The sequence below is a fragment of the Phyllostomus discolor genome, chromosome 3 (genome assembly GCF_004126475.2).
Source record: "Phyllostomus discolor isolate MPI-MPIP mPhyDis1 chromosome 3, mPhyDis1.pri.v3, whole genome shotgun sequence".
Lineage (NCBI taxonomy): Eukaryota > Metazoa > Chordata > Mammalia > Chiroptera > Phyllostomidae > Phyllostomus > Phyllostomus discolor.
In genome coordinates this window covers 122,678,086-122,697,808 of record NC_040905.2, presented here as the reverse complement: position 1 = coordinate 122,697,808, position 19,723 = coordinate 122,678,086, and the positions used below count along the sequence as shown (strand labels likewise).

The 19,723-nt window shown below is 41.9% G+C and overlaps 1 protein-coding gene across 1 annotated transcript in view; it reads left to right on the top strand.

Moving 5' to 3' along the window:
* Nucleotides 1-17,718, top strand: part of DCTN5 (dynactin subunit 5) — a 30,602-nt gene extending 12,884 nt beyond the window's left edge. The window contains exons 3-6 of the mRNA XM_028514760.2: nt 724-842; nt 3,411-3,522; nt 7,214-7,316; nt 9,928-17,718. Coding sequence (XP_028370561.1) covers nt 724-842; nt 3,411-3,522; nt 7,214-7,316; nt 9,928-10,025 — 432 coding nt within the window. The 3' untranslated portion in view covers nt 10,026-17,718. The remainder of the gene's footprint in view (nt 1-723; nt 843-3,410; nt 3,523-7,213; nt 7,317-9,927) is intronic.
* The last annotated feature ends 2,005 nt before the right edge of the window (nt 17,719-19,723 follow it).

The window sequence follows — 19,723 nt, the reverse complement described above, 5'->3', positions numbered from 1 at the left end:
GCCCTTATTGGTGTTTAGAAGCCTTTAGAAGGCTTCTAAAGAAGCCCTAGACAAAATAATAAAATCCATGTCAGTATTCTGATCCTTGGATCGATTGATATCAATAAGAGAACCAGTTTTTCATATTGTGAAAGAAATGTGTTCATTTTCAATGACAGCTTTAAGTTCCTACCAGCCCACTCGGTCAGGAGGAAACCACAAAGCATCATTCTTTTGGTAATTTCACTGTCATCTATTATTTCCTTGAGTTCCTCCGTGACACTTGTATGTATGTAAGTCTCTTTTCTGATCATGACATCATTTTTGTAAATGCTGTTTTTGGCATATGTCAATTTCCCATTGGGTTAGAACTCAAATTCCAGGAATTTGTGGCCAAACTTGCCCTTGTGACCCATGTAGTAACACAGATAAAATTTACTCTCCATGGCCTTGAAGACCAAACTTTAACAGCAATCCACGCAGTCAGTGTTATGAGGGCAACTCTCTTACAAGTAATTCCCTAATGTCATTCTAATCCTCAGTCCGCATTTAGTCTTTCCAGTATTTTAAGATCTTCTTTTGTAGTTGGTTTGTTCACATCAGGGTCTAAACAAGGACTTAACCTTACATGTGACTCAGTGTATCAAAGCATAAGTCTCAGTCAGTGTCTTGTTACCTACTCTTTTTTTTTGTTGTTATGTTTTCATCTATGTTGATAATTTTTAAATGTGCTTTGGTTTGTAGACCATTGTGATGAATGACTGTATTATCCGAGGGGATCTGGCAAATGTAAGAGTTGGACGTCATTGTGTTGTGAAGAGTCGGAGTGTCATAAGGCCACCATTCAAGAAATTCAGCAAAGGGTATGTAACTTAATTATGTTGTTTCATTCTTGGGCAAGATGCTGCTACTGATAGTGTTATCCATTTGTTGAGTTATGGGGTAAGGAGTGGGTCTATGCTGTTTTTGGGGACACTGAGGAACAATTCACCATAATGAGCACAACTCAGGCGGTGGTGGTCACTCTAGTCTAGTTGAGGTTGGCTGATTGCCAGAAATGGAACCCACTTCAGCTGGCAAAAGCAAAAGAGGTTCTTAGTAAACAGTCATAGGAATGTTCAATGGAACCTAAGGATAGAAAAAGAGGCAAAGCCATATGAGAGGCCTTATGAGGGATTAGACCTCAAAACTAGTCAGCTAGCCAGGATCAAGACAACTATTCTGTATATCCAGTACTCACTCTCTCCAAAATTATTACTACCTCTTACCTGTCCTTCTCTGCACCTCTGCTTTCCTCTCCTTCCTCTGGTTGGATTTGTCTTCCCTCTTTCCTCCTGGAGCCAACCTTGCTGTCTCATCCCCTTATTTATATCATTTTTCCATTTAGGCTTCCAACAGATACCATCTAGAGATCTTAGGTCTTATTTCAGATTCAAGGGAGAGGGAATCTGATTGGCTTAGCATGAGTTAAGTGTCCACTCCTAGTCTAAACAGCTGCAACCTAGTGGGGAAGTCAAGTCAGGCCCACTGATCTCACAGCAGGAATAAAGATTGTCCAAGAAAGAACATGGACAGTACAGGAAAACTGACTGCTATACCTGCTGTGTTGGTATTCTCTTTGCCTTTCTTCCCCTTGACTAATGTACTCTCCTGGTTTCTACCTGTAACACCATCAGTATTTCATCCAGTAATTCAACAAGCACTAAGTTACAAGCAGGGCATATAAAGATGGATAAAATAGCATTCCTGCCTCAAGGTTCTTCAAACCTAGTGGTAGAAACATTTATATAAACACATAGCTTCTATATAATATGCTACTATAATGTGATTGCCACTATATAATATGATACTCCTGTCACATTGGTATGAACAAGGCAAGGGATGAACAGAGAAGATAGTAGCTAACTCAGACTAACTCTAATACCTAGGAGTATATCATGCAGGAATAATCCTGCATCTCCCATAATGATGTTCAGCTCCAGGCTTTCCATTATATACAGGGATTGGAGCAGGGAATCATTCTAAATCATTCACAGGAAACCATTTGCTCATTAGCTCAGTAGGCTATTGAGGGAAACCAGAAAACCTTGTGGTAGGTTCCCTTTTGTGGTTTCATGCAGTGATTGATACTCTGCTAGAGGTGCTTCTAGCAGAAGGTAATAACTTTACCTTCTGCTAAAGTCATTATTGGATTAGATACAGTCCAAGAAAAGCTTTAAGGATGAACATTGAATTGCTTATCCTTGCTATTGTAGCCCCAGTTCCTAGCATAGAGTCTGGCGTATAGAAGGGGTTTGTTGGTGAGTTGAAGGGATGTGTAAATAAGAATGGTCCACATGAGAAATATAGAAATATGAAAATATAAGTAGCAACAACTCTTGAATAGAGGGTGATGTGGGTTTCTTTCCATGCATATGCATGTCCCAATACTAGAACCCAATGATAGTATAAAGTTTGGAATTTTTGACTAAGATTAAAGAACTGGCAGTACTGCTGTAGACTGTGATGAGATCAAGGACTTCATTGCCTCACAAGGTGTTTTAGACTGAAAATAAGATGGAATTCAGGAAAATTTAAAGAAATTATAGGTCTTTGGAGGACAGATGTCATCTTTGACAAAATATTTATTCCAGTCCAAATATTTTCCATCCCAAGGTACTGAAATTACTGTAAATATGATCATGAACCACTCTCCATGACACTTAAGGAATCCTAGAGAATGAGAACAATGTTAGAAGCCTGCAGAAAGCCTACTACTAACTCACATTCAAGTCTTGACTTATATGTCACTTTCAATTAAGCTTTTACCAAACCTCCATTCTGGGTCAAGTCTCCTTGTTATATACTCACATGACATGGTATTTTTCCACTGTGTAACTAACTACTTACTGTATAATTACTTATTTAAGCTAATTTCTTCTCTTGATTGTAAGCTCCTTGTGGGCAGGATTGAATTGCTTATCTTTGCCATTGTGTCCCCATTTCCTAGCATAGAGTCTGGCATATAATAGACACTCAAGAAAATGAATGCGTGTATACATTTTCAGAATACTGGGTACTAGAATTTATATTCCACAAACCTGATGTCTGTCCCCTGACATATTATAGAGCAGATGACTAAAAATGTGACCTGTGAGCATTTTCAAAGGGATCAGGGATGAGCACATTCATTCACTCATTTGTATTTGGTGCCGGTTCTTTTAGCATAAAATATTGTGCCCCTTCTGCCTTGTTGTTTCCTTGGTCTAATATTTCTGATTTTGAGCTAGTAGAATTATACAATTTCCCTAGCCTGAGGATTTCTTCCTTGCTAAGAACAGTCTTACCAAGACAAGATGTTGAAGTTGAGTTTAGGATCTGTAGTTCTGTAAGCCTTGATGAGGAATACGTTACCTTGACCTTTCTTTGTTCATCTTCTTTTCTTTCTGTAGTGTTGCATTCTTCCCTTTACATATCGGGGACCATGTTTTTATTGAGGAAGATTGTGTGGTCAACGCAGCTCAGATTGGCTCTTACGTTCATGTTGGCAAGAACTGTGTGATTGTGAGTATGGTGACTTGGCTGGCTAAGCAGCCTCACTTCCTCTCTAGCTTCTGTCCCTCACATCTGTGAGCCTCTGCTTCTCTGACCAAACAGGGTAGAAGTAGTTTCTGGTCTACTGGCATTATACTGGATTTGGAGCTTTTTCCTAGGCATTTATAATCATGGCTAATCTTTATCAAACCTCTTCCCTATGATGTTAAACTCTTTCCTTGGATTTTTCCATTTACTCCTTACAGCGAGTAAGGTAGTACATCTGAGGATGGTAGTGCTGTTGTTATCCCTGTTTGTAGATGAGGAGACTGAAGACCTTAGATGTCAGAGGATTGATAAGGCTATTAAGTAGAGCTGGGATTTGAACCCAGGCAATATGAATGGTCATGCTGCTATATGGCCTACTTGTTGCCTTACCTCATGGATCTTACAGTCTGGTAGGGTGACAGGTGAGTGAAGGGTGAGGCAAAATTGGCTCATAGACAGGAGGATTATGGGCATTTCAATTAAGAGCTTGGCATATATAAGGCTCAGAGTCCCACATGACATGACTTCATGGGAATTGCAGGTAGTTGAGGATAATGGGCATGCAGGGTGCACAGGAACCCTTTGCTCAGTAGAACCTGTAGGACCCTGGTGCATGGGAGCCTCGGTATCAGTTTGATCTCACTAAGCTTCACAAGATTAGATTTCTTGGTATTTTCATAGATGAAGAACTTGATTTTTAGTTAGGATTTATAAGAATGTTAATTATCAGAACCAAACTGCTGAAGTGTTTAGGAAAAATATTTCCTACACTTTAAATTTGTACCTGAGACCAGATTCTAGAAAAAGCCAGGATTTATTCATGTTTTTAAATGGCTACTCCTATTAATACAGAGCCGGCTCCCTGCTCTGGGTAAGACTTCAACCTTCAAGTATCAGCAACCTTCCAGCAACTGTAGTTAATGTTCCAGGAGCCACAAGGGCATGGCAAAGGCTACAGTGGAGGGGAGCACCACATTGCTGCGAAAAGCATTCCAATCTGACTTGTTGCTCAGAATTAAGGGAAGTAGTGGTTTTGCCAAGTATTCTCTTCCAGAGTTCCTAGTATTAGAGACAGAAAGTTTTGGCTTGGTCTGCTATTGAAGAGAAAGATAGTGAAATCCACCCTGTCCTCTCATTCTGTTTGACAAAAGCTGGCTTTCTAAACCACAGCAGCTCTTTTCTGGTATGTCCCATGGAAAAGGGAAGATATCACTGTAGCAGCATAAGCCTTTAGCCCTGTCCTTTATCCCTAGAACAGATATCTGAAAGGTTCAAATCCAAATGCTATCCCCAATACTTGGGGAATTCTAGTCCTATGGTGAGGTGCTCTAATTCTCAGATCACTTTTCAATATATCAGTTCACTTGCAGGACATAGTCATTGTTCAGCATTAGTAATACTTATTTACTGAGCCTTTATAGATTCTCAAGTAATGTGAGGAGAAAGATTTTTTAAGAATTGTAGAATCTCAGAGCTAGCAGTAATTAATTCTTTTAGAATCTGGCATGCCCCATGACACACAGATCCTTCCTACAGCATCCTGTGCCTGATAGTCCTGCTTCTGTTTGGATACAAGAAGTTGTAGGTATTAATCAGATTGCCCAGATGACAGCAGGAAAAGCCCAATAGGCATTATTAGTAGGCACTGTTGTTGTGCTGTGTGTTGTTCATTTACCACTCTAATCCTGACAACATCCCTGCAGGTTGGTTTTATGCCATTTCACAGATGAGGACACCAAGGCTCAGAGATGCTGAAGAACTTGCATCAGGAGATAGAGGTAGCTTAATACTAGCAACATGTACTTCTTGACCCCATCAGGAATGTTCTCCAGGAAAGAATAAAGAAGCAGTTTCAGCTGTTAACCTTCTCTGCTATTGCCCATCCATTATGTCTAAAACACACCTTCATTTCTTACTTTGCTGCTATCTAATTTACCCAGAATGCTTTGAAGCCCAGTTGAGCATCATTTCTCTAAGTGGGCTAGAATGGTCAACCAGTGCACAAAGCAGGTGCATACAGGCTGTGTGGTGGCTGGTGGTACACAGAAGATTTGTGTCCCCTGTTCCTCTTTGTCACAGTCCACTGTGCACAAATCTCTGTGTGTGAATGTATTGTACCATGTTCTCTTTCCTTTTTAGTCAGGGCTCCATGGGCTTAGTCTGAGTTATTAGGAGCTTAGATAACATCTTTGAGTTCATTTGGAATTCACCAGGGAGCTGATCATCTGCTGGATATTTGCAATTGACAATATCAGGGAATTCATAGGGGAGAACTTTGCAAAGAGGGTGAATAGCTGCAGTAATGACTTGCTTCTGAGCTAAAGTTGCCAAATACTTGTTGCCAAGTATTGCCAAGGCTATTGTCCACACAGCTGGAGACAACTTAGTAGATGCTTAAGAAATTCAGATCTTAGAGGTACAAGATTTTTAGAGGTAAAAATTCATTTGGCAACCTACCTGGAAATTTCTGGAAATACATCTAATTTGGGTACTTAGTAATGGGGAAAATTTGGACATAATCAAATGAAAGTATCTTTCATATTCTTTGGTAAAATCTGAGATCTTATCAGGTTAGCATTGTCCTGGTATTTGTTAGAAGTTCCCCATTCTCAGCCAGGTATATTATTACATCAGATCATTTGACCAGAACACAATGAATCACAGGTCCTGTTGATAAAAACACAAGTCAGTCAAGACCGAAACTTACAGCAGGTAGCCTGAAGCCTCTAAACTGCATACAGGAGCCTCTCCTTGCCCTTAACCCATGGAACAGATGGCTTTCCCAGACCTCACCTCTTTCCCTCAGAATGCTGTAGATGGTGGCAGAACTGAAAATTGGTGTCAGTGGGCAAACACAGGCATAAGGTTCAGCCTAATCCTTCAGATGGATGGATGGGCTAATACAAATTACAAATATAGAAGTGAATTCTAATTTCCTGCACAAGTGGCTCTAGGGATTCAATTGAAGTCATGAGAATCCATCTCCTTCCCTTTTATGTTTTTTCTGGGAGGCTTTCAGGCAGGGTTCTTTCCTCATGGAAACAAGATGGCTGCTCCCAGCTCCGTCCTGTCCTCTAGAAACTTCACTGGGAAGAGCTTCTTTTCCCACTGGTCCCCCAGCTGAAGTCCCAACATTGATATTCATCAGACTGATTTTTGGCTCAAGTGTCAATTCCCTAAGCCAGTCGCTGTGGCAAGCTTGGGGTTTGGAGTGTGGGATAGGAATTGAAGAACATGGGCTGAGCTGGGCATAGAGATAGTTCTTAAGGGAAATACAGGTTCTGTTAAAGACAAAAGGAGAACAAATGTTGGGCAGGTGAAACAGATGTCCACTAAATTAACAAAAAATAATTAACTTAAACAGAGCCATTGGAAGACTGAATTTCACATAGTCTACAATGCCTAAGATAACCTGAATTGTCCCTAACATACAGCCCTCACCCCACATATACACACACACATAATCACATATACTGATGTTCACATTCTTACCTCTTCCTTCTTGTCAGTTACCATCTGAAGTAGGGAATTCTGGCCAAGCCTCTTGTCACTGTCCCTGGCTTTTGTAAGATACCACAAATGAAGAAAATATAAAATAACCTTCCATATAGCAGACAATGTTTACTCTTATTTCCTGATCTATTATTTCCTATTAATAAGATTTTAATTTCAGGGGCGTCGGTGTGTGTTGAAAGACTGCTGCAAAATTCTTGACAACACAGTGTTACCCCCAGAGACTGTGGTCCCACCGTTCACTGTTTTCTCAGGCTGCCCAGGTAACTGTGGGTATTTGTTGTGAAAACTCAAGTTTATTTTCCTTCACAAAAGCAATGTATGCAATTTCTGCCTCTGACAGTATGTTAGTCTAGCTAACTTAAAAATTCTTCTACAAAGAACCTAAGAATGATGTTTACAACATGACAAATAACCTTTTAAATTCACAACATGACAAATATCCTTTTAAATTCATAATTGGATAAGGAAGTTATCAAGCGTCAGAAGGAAAAACAAACCTAAGTGGACATTGTAAGCATGCCTCAGTTGATACCATCTTCAGAGTAGAGTGGTCCAGGGTTTTATACTGTGTGGGGATAAGGGAAAGCCTTGCATACACACATGGCAGAGGCCCCTTCAATGGGTGCCTGTCCCTCAATAAAAAGTTGATGTAGAACAAGTCTGCCACCAGCACAGGAAGAATACAAAGAAACATGCCTCTTTTGCCTGGGCTGTAGGTGGGCAAAGGAAGTCTCCAGAGAATTCTAACTATGGCCTTACAACTAACATTGGTTGGGAGTTTGAACTTATACTTCCTGCCCAGCGCAGGAATGTCCAAACTGAAAAATTAACAAAGCAAGTCTGAGACCGGTGACAACTCTAGGACACCTGAGAGAAGTAAATGCATCCCCTCTTGACCTTGGCTGACAATGCTCTCAGGTAAAGCCCTTCATGAGCTCAGAGTTCCCGATTACACAGCATGTGGGGAAACAGAAGTAATACATGCTTATCCTACAATGCTTGGAAAACACTGAAATCAAAGGAAGACAGAAACCTAACATCCTCCCCTACCCCAGGATAGTGTCATTTCTTATACATGGTGTTTACACAGTTGAAACTCTGTGGTGTATACACAGGCACATTACCAATTCACAGATGGATACCTGCCACTATGTAGATTGTTTTTCCAGTTTAAACAATCTCATTACTCAGATCATTGAATATGAATTTCAAAGATGGACAGTACCATCCACCCAGATTCTTTGGGGAGGAATTTGGCAATCCTACTGTATTATGCATCTCTGCATTTACAGAGGAGGGAAAGACATCTTTACTAATTCTCCCCATCTCGGGTTCCCACTGTGAAAAAGTGTTAATTGTTCTCAGCAAGTACTAGGTCAGAATGTTAGGGAAGCTTCTGATGTGAGATGAGAAGTGTGTTGCTAGAGAAATTTCTTAGTCTCTTTTAACTTATTGAAGGTCCTCAGAACCAATTTATGACTAATGGCAGAAGTAAGGGAAGCACTGCTAGGGATTTCATTGTGTTTGGAGCCTCTGATGAAAGATTCAAGCTTCCTGGGACCTTAGAGATCACCATTTAAATGAGGAAATGGGCGTAGAGGGTGTGTTATCCAAGGTGTGAGAGCTGGTTAGTGGGGAAGCCTTGATGAGCAGTTAGACCCCCTATTTAGAGTTTAGTACTTTTTGCACTGAGACAAGATACTTTCCATATTCATTTTACATAGTTTCACAAAAAATACTAACCATCTAAATGCTACAATTGTCAGTCTCCATCTTTAGTAAGAGGCACAGAGTTGCAGGAAAACCAGCTCATTTTTGCTGAGCTCCATTGCATGAAACTGAGTCTTGGAACAAAGTGAGAGGCAACTTATTTAGAGAGAACCTGGGTCAGGAACCAAAACTCAGACTCCTAGAAGCCAGGCAGATCATGGACATAATTGAAGTAATAGCCCATCATGGCTGCTGACGAACACAAGCCTAATATTTTATTCTGTATGGAAACTTGATTTCTTAACAGTACATCTTAGGCATTTTTTTCTTGTCAGTATGTAGAGATTCACTTCATTTCTTTTAATGGTTATGTGTTTTTCATTGCATAAATGTAGCACAATGTAAATAGCCTGTGCCCTGGTATAGGGTGTCGTTAGAAATTGTATAGTACCTGGTTATTCACAATTAGAAACTGCTGCATTGATGCTCTTGTACATATATTGTTCAATTGGGCAACATTATCTGTGGGACAAATTCTTGAAGTTGGATTGTCAGGTCACAAGGTATGAACTTTTAAAACTTTTGCTAGATATTCCTAAATTGCTCTTCAAAATAATTATATGAGTTTGCACTTTCACCCATAGTGTAGGAGAGTGCCTCTTTCCCGGATATTCTTCAATATGATGCTCACCTTTTGTTTCCCTATAGGACATTTCTGTTGTATTCCCACCTATATATTGTCTGGTGGATGTTGGATTCATTTCATTGTCTGGATAACAGGGCAGTTTTTTTCTTCAAGAGTGTTTACCTTGGCTTGCCCAGGAAGTATCACACCAGAATCCAAAGGATGGACAAGTCTTTGTCTGGAGCAACCTCCAACGTAGTCAGAGTTGTTTTAACTCTTCAGATCATGTAATAATGTACTAAGGTCTTTTACCTGGAATATATTTCTCCATTGAGAACAGTATTTTTTATTACCCCCCAACACAAAAATTCTTATCATCTAGAAAATCAGTGGAAATATTCTGTACCAAAGATGGAAAAACCTAGCATTTCAACATTTTGTGACTAAAGAAAAGGGCCCCTGTGGGGTTTAAACAGGAATCAGAGCTGCAGACCTCCCCTGACTCTCCATGGTTGACCAGGTCTTTCTTTCCCCAGGACTCTTCTCAGGGGAGCTCCCAGAATGTACCCAGGAGCTGATGATTGACGTCACCAAGAGCTACTATCAGAAGTTTTTGCCTTTGACACAGGTCTAATGTCTCTGCCTCATGTCTTGAATTCGCTTGAGCTCTAAGATAAACTTGGGGACAAAGTGAGCCAGTCAACATCTACAAAGATCTCTTGTGTCTTTGACACCTTCTACCCATCCTTTTTTGTTGTTGTTGGGTTTTTTGTTTAATTCTTTGGAATTTCTCAATCATCCTCAGTCTAAGCTCTTAAGACTTTAATATAGAATGTCTGGAAGAGTTGTTTCCAAATGCTCTGCTTAAACTGTATCTATTAACAGTCACTTCATACCATTCATTATATGTGGGACACAGAATCATCTGCTCCCAATGCTCCCACCCTTGGTCCTGTGGATGGCAGGGGCCTACCTGAGGCTGGCTGCAGAGCAGAGCACTCTGTCCCAGCATGGTGGTTACAAAGCTGGTATGTAGTTCATGGCCATAAATTCCCACAGTGAGCACCACTCACAGGGTCACTCTAAGCTTGCTGGCTGCTAACATATTTGGCCAGTTGCCACAATTGCTTATAATCATGAAGAAAAAGTATTCATGGCTTGAAAAGCTTCAGATTCATGTTGGCTACTGAAATGAGAAAGGGGTGGTGGTGGTATTTCTCTTTTTTCCCAGATGACTTCAACTGTCATTTTAACCAAGGGTGACTGAGAAAAGACTTAACATTCTGTTGTAGGGCCTTTGGCTTTTACTAGAAGGGGGATCCTTAGCACCCAGATTTTATTTTTGCAAAGTCCCCGGTTTGAATCTCCCATGAGGATGGACTAGTCTGGCAGCCATTCCTTGCTTCAAGGTATTTGCAGGCAGCCGTATATGCCTTATTTCATTGAAGACATAGCATTTGTGATATCTGTTCCCTGCCATAAAACCCTCCCTTTAATTGCCATAAACTTCACCAAAATATCTGTACTTTGGCCCAATCACATGTATATACTGGGGCCTCTTAAAATCACTATGTGGCACAAGAGTCCCAAGCAGTCACTGAAGTTGCCAGTACCATCCTTACTGTCTTCTGGCTAATAGTACAATCCTCCCTGGTTCTGCTCTGACTTCTTGGTTTAGAAGGAAGATTTAGAGGTGAAGTCCTGAGAATGTTGGCCTTGCTTAATGCTCTGATTCTCCTGTGAGTGCTCTGGTTCTCCATGGAACTGTATAGCCTTGGATCTAGCAGGCACTGTACTGACTCAGTATCCATTTATGGGGTTGACAACTATGTATAATTATCTCCACTCATTCAGTGTAAAACTGCTTTCTGGTTTGTCATTTTTTTTATGTTTGTACATTAAAAGATTGACAACCAAACAAGTTATTTAAAGGTGATCACTCTCCCCCTCTGTTGATGGCTATCTCTATTCCTCAGGCACTTCACTATGTGCCTGGTACCCTGCTGTGGGCTTTACATTCACTAGCCTGCTCATGGGTCACATTTTACAGATGAGAGTATTAAATAACGTGGTCCAGTGCATACAGTGAAGAATTGGCTGGCCCAGGAGTCACAGCCGTATCTGTCTGGCTCCAAAGCCCATGCTCTTCAGATGGGACAAGCTTGCCCTTGGAGTACCCCTGCTGTTTATCCTGTCTAATACAAGCAGTCAGTGATGGTTGCATCATTTTTTATCATATCCTGGCCTCTCCTCCAGCCCCATTCTCCTTTTGTGCCACCAAACAGGTGAATGTTAGAGTTGGCAAAATATAACCTCTTGTTCATTAGAGAAATTTTCCAGGGCATGTCCAACATTACCATCCCACCTATGTTTGAATACTTGTACTATAAGCGACTAACTGTCCATTTCCTTAGTAATCTTTTACAGTTTTATTGAGATATAATTGCCATAATTTTTGACTGTCCATTTTATTGGTGAACAACCCACAAAGTGAGGAGGGTTAAGCCTCTTAAAACAAAACAGTTTGAAAATCTTTAAGTAACTCAAGTATATGATTCCAAAAGTCTGATCTAGTTAAGAAAGGACATGTAATGAAGTAAGTCCTCCCAGTTCAGAGCCCCAGAGGCCACCACCCTGAACAGGTTCTGGTCTCTCCTGGCAGAGGTAGTCTGTATATGCACAAGCAGGCATGTGTATATGTACACCCCAGCCTCTCCACATTCGTACAAATATGATCAAACATGAGCTGTGCTGTTTTGCACCTCTCTGCTCTGACTTAATCTATCTTAGAGATTGCTCCGTATTAGCATGTATAGGTGATTAAATATCAAATGCCAACACAGAGTGTTTATCACATACCAGATACTCTTCTGAGTTCTTTATATTTATTAATTCCTCTGATCTCCACAACCACCACAAGATCTGTGCACTTATTCTCCCCAAGAAACAGAGATTGAGTGCCCAACTTTATATACCTAATGCAGTGGTGAACCTAGGCATTCTGTCTCTAGAGCCTGTACTTTTTTTTAATCCTCACCCAAGGATATATTTATTCATTTTCAGAGAGAGGGATAGACAGAGGGAAACATTGATCAGTTGCCTCCCATATGTGCCCCTATCAGGGATCAAACCTGCAACCTAGGTATGTGCCCTGACCCGAAATCAAACCCACAACATTTTGGTGAACCCATACTTTTAGTTACTGTGCAGGAATCTCTCCCTGTTATACCGTTCATTGCCCCAAGTTGCATTATCTGGCTGTAGAGAAAGCTGAGAAAGTGAGTATTTTGGTTTTTCAGGCAGGCAGGGAGAAGGGGGATTGAGAATGAGTTTTGGGTGAACCATCTAATGATATCTGTTACAGGCAGGAAGTCTAGTGTTTCCTCTGAGGAGACAGTCTCCTTGTATTGTGCCCTGTTGTCTTGTAGCTACACTTGTGGTCTGAATGGTTAAATGGGAGCAGGTGTCTATGGAGAATTGTCTGACTTGTAGTCATTAATAGTGTCTGAAAATTCTGCACCATATAGTTGGCACTCCATAGAGGAATGTACAAACTAGATGAAATAAAAATCCAATTAGAACTGCTTTGTTACAGTGACAGAAATCTAGCTTGAACTGGTTTAAGCCAAAAAAAAAAAAGAGGGAGGGAGTTATATTGATTTACACAACAAATCATGGAAAAAACAAGCTTGGGAGGCAGTGGGATTTGAACCTCAGGTGAGTTACTCAGTCTCTGAGCTGTACAGTGGGAATTACAGTGGCACCCCATTGGGTTGGTATGGGTTAAATGCAGACATTAAGGATAGTTTCTGGCATGTAGAAGGCACTTCCAAAGTTATAATAGCATATTGAAAGGACAGTGATATTCAGAGATTTAAACCCCATCAGAGCTGTTTGTTTTTATATCTTTTTCATCTTCACATTAATAAAAGTACAGACTAGGCCTGCTATAACAAGGAGATCATGAAAATACAGTGGCTCAGATAAGATAGGTCATTTCTCTTTTAACAGTGCCGGGATAGGCAGGTGGGTAGGTGGCTCTACCATGTCACCAGGCCCCCAAGTTCCTATTATCTTGTCACATGGCAACATTTAGCTATAAGGTAGATTATAAATTTAGTCCCTAGCTGGGGAGCGAAAACTGAGGACATCAGAGAAGGCAAGTTCTCCAAGACCTGTGTCTTGGCTTCCTTTTCTCCTACTGTAAGTGGGCTTTCTCCAAGCATTGGGGCTGGTGGTAGCTGACAGCTCCAGACTTGTATCTCCCAACTTGGTGACCCTGAAAGAAAGGTTTCTTCCCTCCAGTTCCAATTTGGACCAATTTGGAAAATCCCAGAGAAAGGTTCTCAGTGGTTTGTCATGAGTCCCATGCCCTCTTTGATCACTTAGTGTGGCCAAGGGTGTGCGGCACTCTGATAATCCTGATCTGGGTCAAGACTTTTCCTTCAGCCCACCATGGTGGAGAAACAGCATAGCCCATTAACAGAGCAAGGTGCTGAGAAGACCAAACATCTACTACAAGACGAGTCTGTAATTATGAACTGATACTCTTTGAAAGTGTGTTGATAGTTGTAATTATGTGTCCTGGGAAAGGCTAGCTGGACTGTGTCTCCATGGTAGCTCTCACCTGGGGACAATCTGTCATCAGACAATTACCTTCGTGAGTCTTTTTGTCCTCTGAGTATTCCCAGTAGAGCAGGCAGATGGGAGAGGGACCCTTTCCAATTGGTTTATGGCAGAGGAGGTACTGGCTAATGTAGCTGATAAGGTCAGGGCTAGATTGGCTGTCAAGATGGATCCTAGGACTCACAACAGTGTCATCAGGGACCTGTCTTTCTTCAGCTCTCTATGCTGCTTTGAGTTGACTTTCTTCTCAGGCTTCACGAGTGACCCCCACAGCTTGATACTGGTAGAAAGAGCTCCCCAACCCTGACAGACCCCTTGGACCTGGCTGTCATTGCTCCAAACCAGGGAGGTATCCAGCCTCAAGAAATCATTGTGGCTGGAAGATGGAATACACTGATTACTTAAGCCTGGGGCACATACCCATGTGGACTGAGACTTAGTGCCTGGTAGTGGTATTGGGGTTGGGGGTAGTGATTTTGCCAGAAGTGGTGAGAATGAATACTGAGCAGGAAAAACCATCAGGTGTCCAGTTCAGGCCTTTTCTTTTCTCTTGATGTCTCTATTTTTCTCTGTCTCCCTGCCCACTGTTACCCAATCTCATTACTCTTAGTCTTGGGGGAGGAGGGTACCTCCTGAGTACTACAAGGCCTGGATTAGGGGGAACAGAGATGAGGTAGCTAGCCAAAGTGCAGACTGTTTAATGAAGAGCCATTTGGGGCCTGGCTGGTGTGGCTCAGTGGTATGAGCATCAGCCTGCAAACTGAAAGGTTACTGGTTCGATTTCCAGTCAGGGCACGTGCCTGGATTGCAGACCAGGTCCCTCATTGGGGGCTGTCAGGAGGCAACCAGTCAATGTTTCTCTCATACATCGATGTTTCTCTCCCTGTCTGTCTCCTTACCTTCTATCTCTTTAAAAAAAAAAAAAAAAAAGCAACTTGGAGGATGCTCCTCTGCCTGGAACTGCTTCATCATGGGTACTGTAGCACCTATAGAGGGGACTTTGTCAAAGTCTAGGTAAATTCTACTTATGTACCTGTGCTATTGCCTGAATCCACACTAGCTGTGAACTCCTAAGGTGGCAGATGTGAACCTGTAGGTATCCAGCACATACTTAATGGGGTGATTACTTGGACTTGAGGCCCCCATCCCACTAGCCTCCACTCCAGGCCAGATGAGATATTTCAGGACACGTGGTGTAGGGAACAAGGTTTGAATGGTTGACTTATGAGCCTCCTGTTGCCAGATTCTGTTCCACATGGCTGCACAGGGCCTTTGTGGTTGGTTGGGGTCTCTGGTGGCTTCTGAGTTAGTCACTTCTGCATGAGTGACTTCAGTCAGAGCCTGTGGCACAGTTCCTTTCTTAGTCACTCTGACCCATCTGGGTGATAGCAGACTTGAAGTAAATCAAACAGACATTGCTCCTCTTTAACACATCCTTGGAAGTTTCTTAGCATAAATAAGGGATCTTGTTGGCTAGGGAGACCTTTGTGTCTTGATATGGCCGGTGAGAGCCCACAGAGCAGTGGGTACCCAACTTTTATGGCATATGGGACCAGTTTCATGGAAAACAATTTTTCCATGGATGTGCCAGTGGAGTTGGGGGGAGACAGGAGGCAGAGCTCAGGTGGTAATGCAAGCAAAGCTTCACTGCTTGCCTGCCACTCACCTCCTGCTGTGCATGCCTGTTCCTAACAGGCCACAGACCAGTACCGATCTGTGGCCCCAGGGGTTGGGGACCCCTGCTATAGGGTATCCAGAACTTGGAGCCCAGCCAAGTTCCAACTCACCCTCAGCCAATCTCTAGGACAGATTGGCATCTAACAGACCTGGATGGTTGCTATAGGTGGTCAGATGTAGCTGGTTGGTATCCTGGGATAGCTTCTGTGGAGCTGTAAGTCCCCTGAAATGGTGCTGGGAGTGTTGGGACAACGTGTTCAAAGGCTTGGTTATTTCAAAACAGGTGTCAGCAAAATATGCTGCCGGCTTGGACCTGTTCTCCTAATTCCATGATTGCAGCAGCACTTCTTGAGCTCTCAAGGAGGGGGATGGTGCTTTTGCAGAACATGTACTTGCTGCCCGTTAGGGCAAGGAAGATGGGCCTGAACTCATGCTGTTAATACATCACCCATTTATTCAGTTAACAAATACTTATTGAGCCATTGCTAAGTTCCAGGAGATACAGTGGAGAATAAGATGGAACCTGGCCCTGCCCATAAGGATCTATCTTACAGCTTAGTGGTAGAGAAAGCCAAGGAGACAAAGTAGAGGTCTCTGATGGAGGCTTGAGGGTCCTCTCTTGAGTGTTTATCACAGCTGTGAAGAGCATGGGTGTTGGAGGTGGCAGATCCAATCCTAGCCCTGTACTTTTGAGCAAGTTGCCTTCCCTTTTGGAACTTCAGGTTTCTCATCCATAAAATAGGGCAGATGTATAAGGGTTGTGATGAGGATTTAAATGCATTCACATTTGTAAAGCATGATATTGGCTCAGGATAAGCACTCAATAAATGATAGTTTTAACTACTATTGTTGTGAAGTGATATACCTTGAGTGAAACCCCTCATAGCACAAGGTACAGCACTCTTATATTTTTTAAAGTTTAAAATTAAGAGCATCTTTTCTTTATAATCAGTCTACCACAAGAAGACATGGGGAAAAGGAATGATCTTTTCTTGCTTTGCATCAGTGGGGTGCCAGGCATGTATTGAAAACATTTAATCCTCCCAACTGTCAAAAAAGTAGGGATTTTTACAACCCGTTATACAGAGGAGGAAACTGATCTTCAGAGAGGTAAATCTTCCCAGAGTCACACAGCTAATAAATGGCTGAACTGGAATGAAACCAGGTCTTACCTACCGCAAAACTGGTGTTTTTATGCAGCTCCTCCAGTGTCCTGGGCCTCCAAAGCACATGGCCCTGAGGACTACACTTGCCATCCAGTCAGGTAATCCTTTGTTTTCCTGAAGTTTTCCCTGGTGGGTTGGCCCCAGTTGCATTCATTATTATGCACTCTGACCCAGACCCTGAAGGAAGAAGAGTTAGCACAGGACATCCTGTTTCCCTGAGGAAACAAAATGGCTTATTCTATATGTCTCCAAGTCAGTTGGACATCAGGCACATGGTTTGTGCATATGAAAATCACCCAAGAAAAGAAACACAGAAGTGGAGTCCACACTTTGTATTTCAGACCTTGGATCTAGACATTAGCCTCTGGTTTTTCTTGGCTCCACTAGTTCCTTTTCAGCTGCATTCATCTCACCTTTTGGGGTCTGCTAGGAATTTTCTGATTTCCCATGGAAGCCACAAGATCCCAAGGTAGCAGCAGGGCCAGAGCAGAGGGGAAAAACAAGGAAATATGAGAGCCTGGGAACAGGAAAGCCCTGTTGGATACTCTGAGCATCCTGGGAGTAGGCACTGGTTCCTTTTATTTCAGTAACAACAATAAGGATATGATCATGTGCCTGGTACCATTTGAAGTGCTGTACTCATAGAATCTCTTTACAAGAACCTTAGGAGATAGGCATATCATCAAGATAGAATCCTAGGAGATGGGCACTATATATAATTATCTCCATTTTATAGACATGGAGAGTAAGGCACAGAGAGGTCACACAGCTAAGGAGGGGCTGGCATTTGTACCTAGGATTCTTTAGTCCATGAGTTTAACCGATATGTCATACTGCTTTTTGGTAAGGAGGGAGTGAGCAAGTAAACAAATGAGTCTGGGCTTTGGGGCTTGCCAGACAAGGCCCAAAGAGAGTGTGCAGAGAGCCATTGTATAAGCAGATGTACTATGGAGTCTGCCGAGTCCAACTGGAATTCAAGCTATGTCACCTGGTGGCTATATGACCTTGGGTGAGTAACCTAATCCAGAAGTGCTCATTTCCTCATCTTCAAAATGGGTATAATAATCTTTTTCTCCTAAGGCCTTTGTAAAGATTAAATGATCACTTCTGTAAAGCTCTTAGCCCCATGCATGGCATATAGTGGGTACTCAATAAGGGTTCACTATTATATTAAGAGTATTATTACTGATGCTGTGCAGATAGATTGTATTAACAGGGCATTATTGCACCTACATGAAATTAAAACTCCATGTTGACAAGGATTAGAAGGGGAGTGAAAAAGCTGTTAAAGAATGAAAGGAAATTAAAGGAAGTGTCTTAAATGTTTCATTATATTTTAGTGTTTCTAAGTGGGAAAAATAAAACAGACATGCAGTGGGTCCTCAATGGCCTTTGACTGTATGGATGAAAAACACTCTAACTTGTTCTTACTGGTTGAGTCCATTGGCTGAAACTCTGACCTTATGGTAGTGGAGAGATACCCTTGGGGGGTTGTTACTGGAAGGGACCTGTGCGGAAAAGAGGTAATGTTGCAGGCTTGCAATGATAGCCCTGTAAATGTTAAATTTTCTGCTAGGGATTAAGTAAATTTGCAATGAGAAAAGAAGGACAGTTTTTAAAAATGGCTTTGTATTTTGTGGCTGTTGTATTTGGATATACGGTAAAGTGGATTTAAAATGTTACATGCTTATAGTTTTACAGATGCTAGAGGGATCTTCCCAAGCAAAGAAAGATTAATTTTAATTCTTTTTTTTTTTTTAAAGATTTTATTTATTTATTTATTTTTTAGAGAGGGAAGGGAGGGAGATGAAGAGAGAGAGAGAGAGAGAGAGAGAGAGAGAGAGAGAGAGAGAGAGAGAAACACCAATGTACGGTTGCTGGGGGTTATGGCCTGCAACCCAGGAATGTTCCCTGGCTGGGAATCGAACCTGGGACACTTTGGTTCCCAGCCCGCGCTCAATCCACTGAGCTACGCCAGCCAGGGCTAATTTTAATTCTTAAAATTAAGAAGGTGTTGGTGGGATAAAACTTTCTTCCTCTTTGTCACTAATGAATTGGAATTTAAATTCTAATTGGAACCAGAATAAGTCTCTGTAACTGATGATCATTGCTAGGATTTGTGTCTGTTGGAGCCTCTGGATCTTTCAACACATTAAAAGAGAGGCAATCTCTGGATGGAACTACACATTTAGAATTTGAAAAGGCAGTTAAATTGGTAATAAGCTCTTGCTGAAATCAAATATCTGACACATATTGGCTGCTGACTGTCCATTTTGGTGTGCATATTTTTGAGTGGATCAGTTTGGACTCTAAGATGGACAAGATGAAAAGGAAGTTGTGCTTGTCACTTAAATTTGGACCATGGTTATATAGCACTGCAGCATATCTTTGCTGCTGCCGGAAAAAGCAGCTGGCTCAATAGGAATTGCAAATTCACTGATCCTGATTGCTGGGACCTGACTAGAAGCTGAAAACAGACTAGCTGGGTATGCCTTTTCAGCTTCAACAGGAGATGTGCTGGATTGAAAGCAGACCCAGGCTCCATGAACAGGACTCAGACCTCGGAACGACTGGAGACTTAGGGTCCCATCTGTGGAACTCTGAATTATGAAAACATGAGTCGTGGATGCTGGCTGGACCTTCTGGGTCACATACAAATGCCATAGAAAAGGGCTTGCTCTCAGAAGGGACCATCTAAAATTAAGCTGCTGACCAGCTTTTTATCTCTGATCAGAGGCTAATTGCATCCTAACATGTGTTCCCCGGGAAAAGCTGCCGGTTGGGGGAGGGCACATAATAGGGACTGTGACTCCTCCATCTGCTTTTGACAGATCAGCCTCTGGGCCTTCTGTGGGTGTGTGTG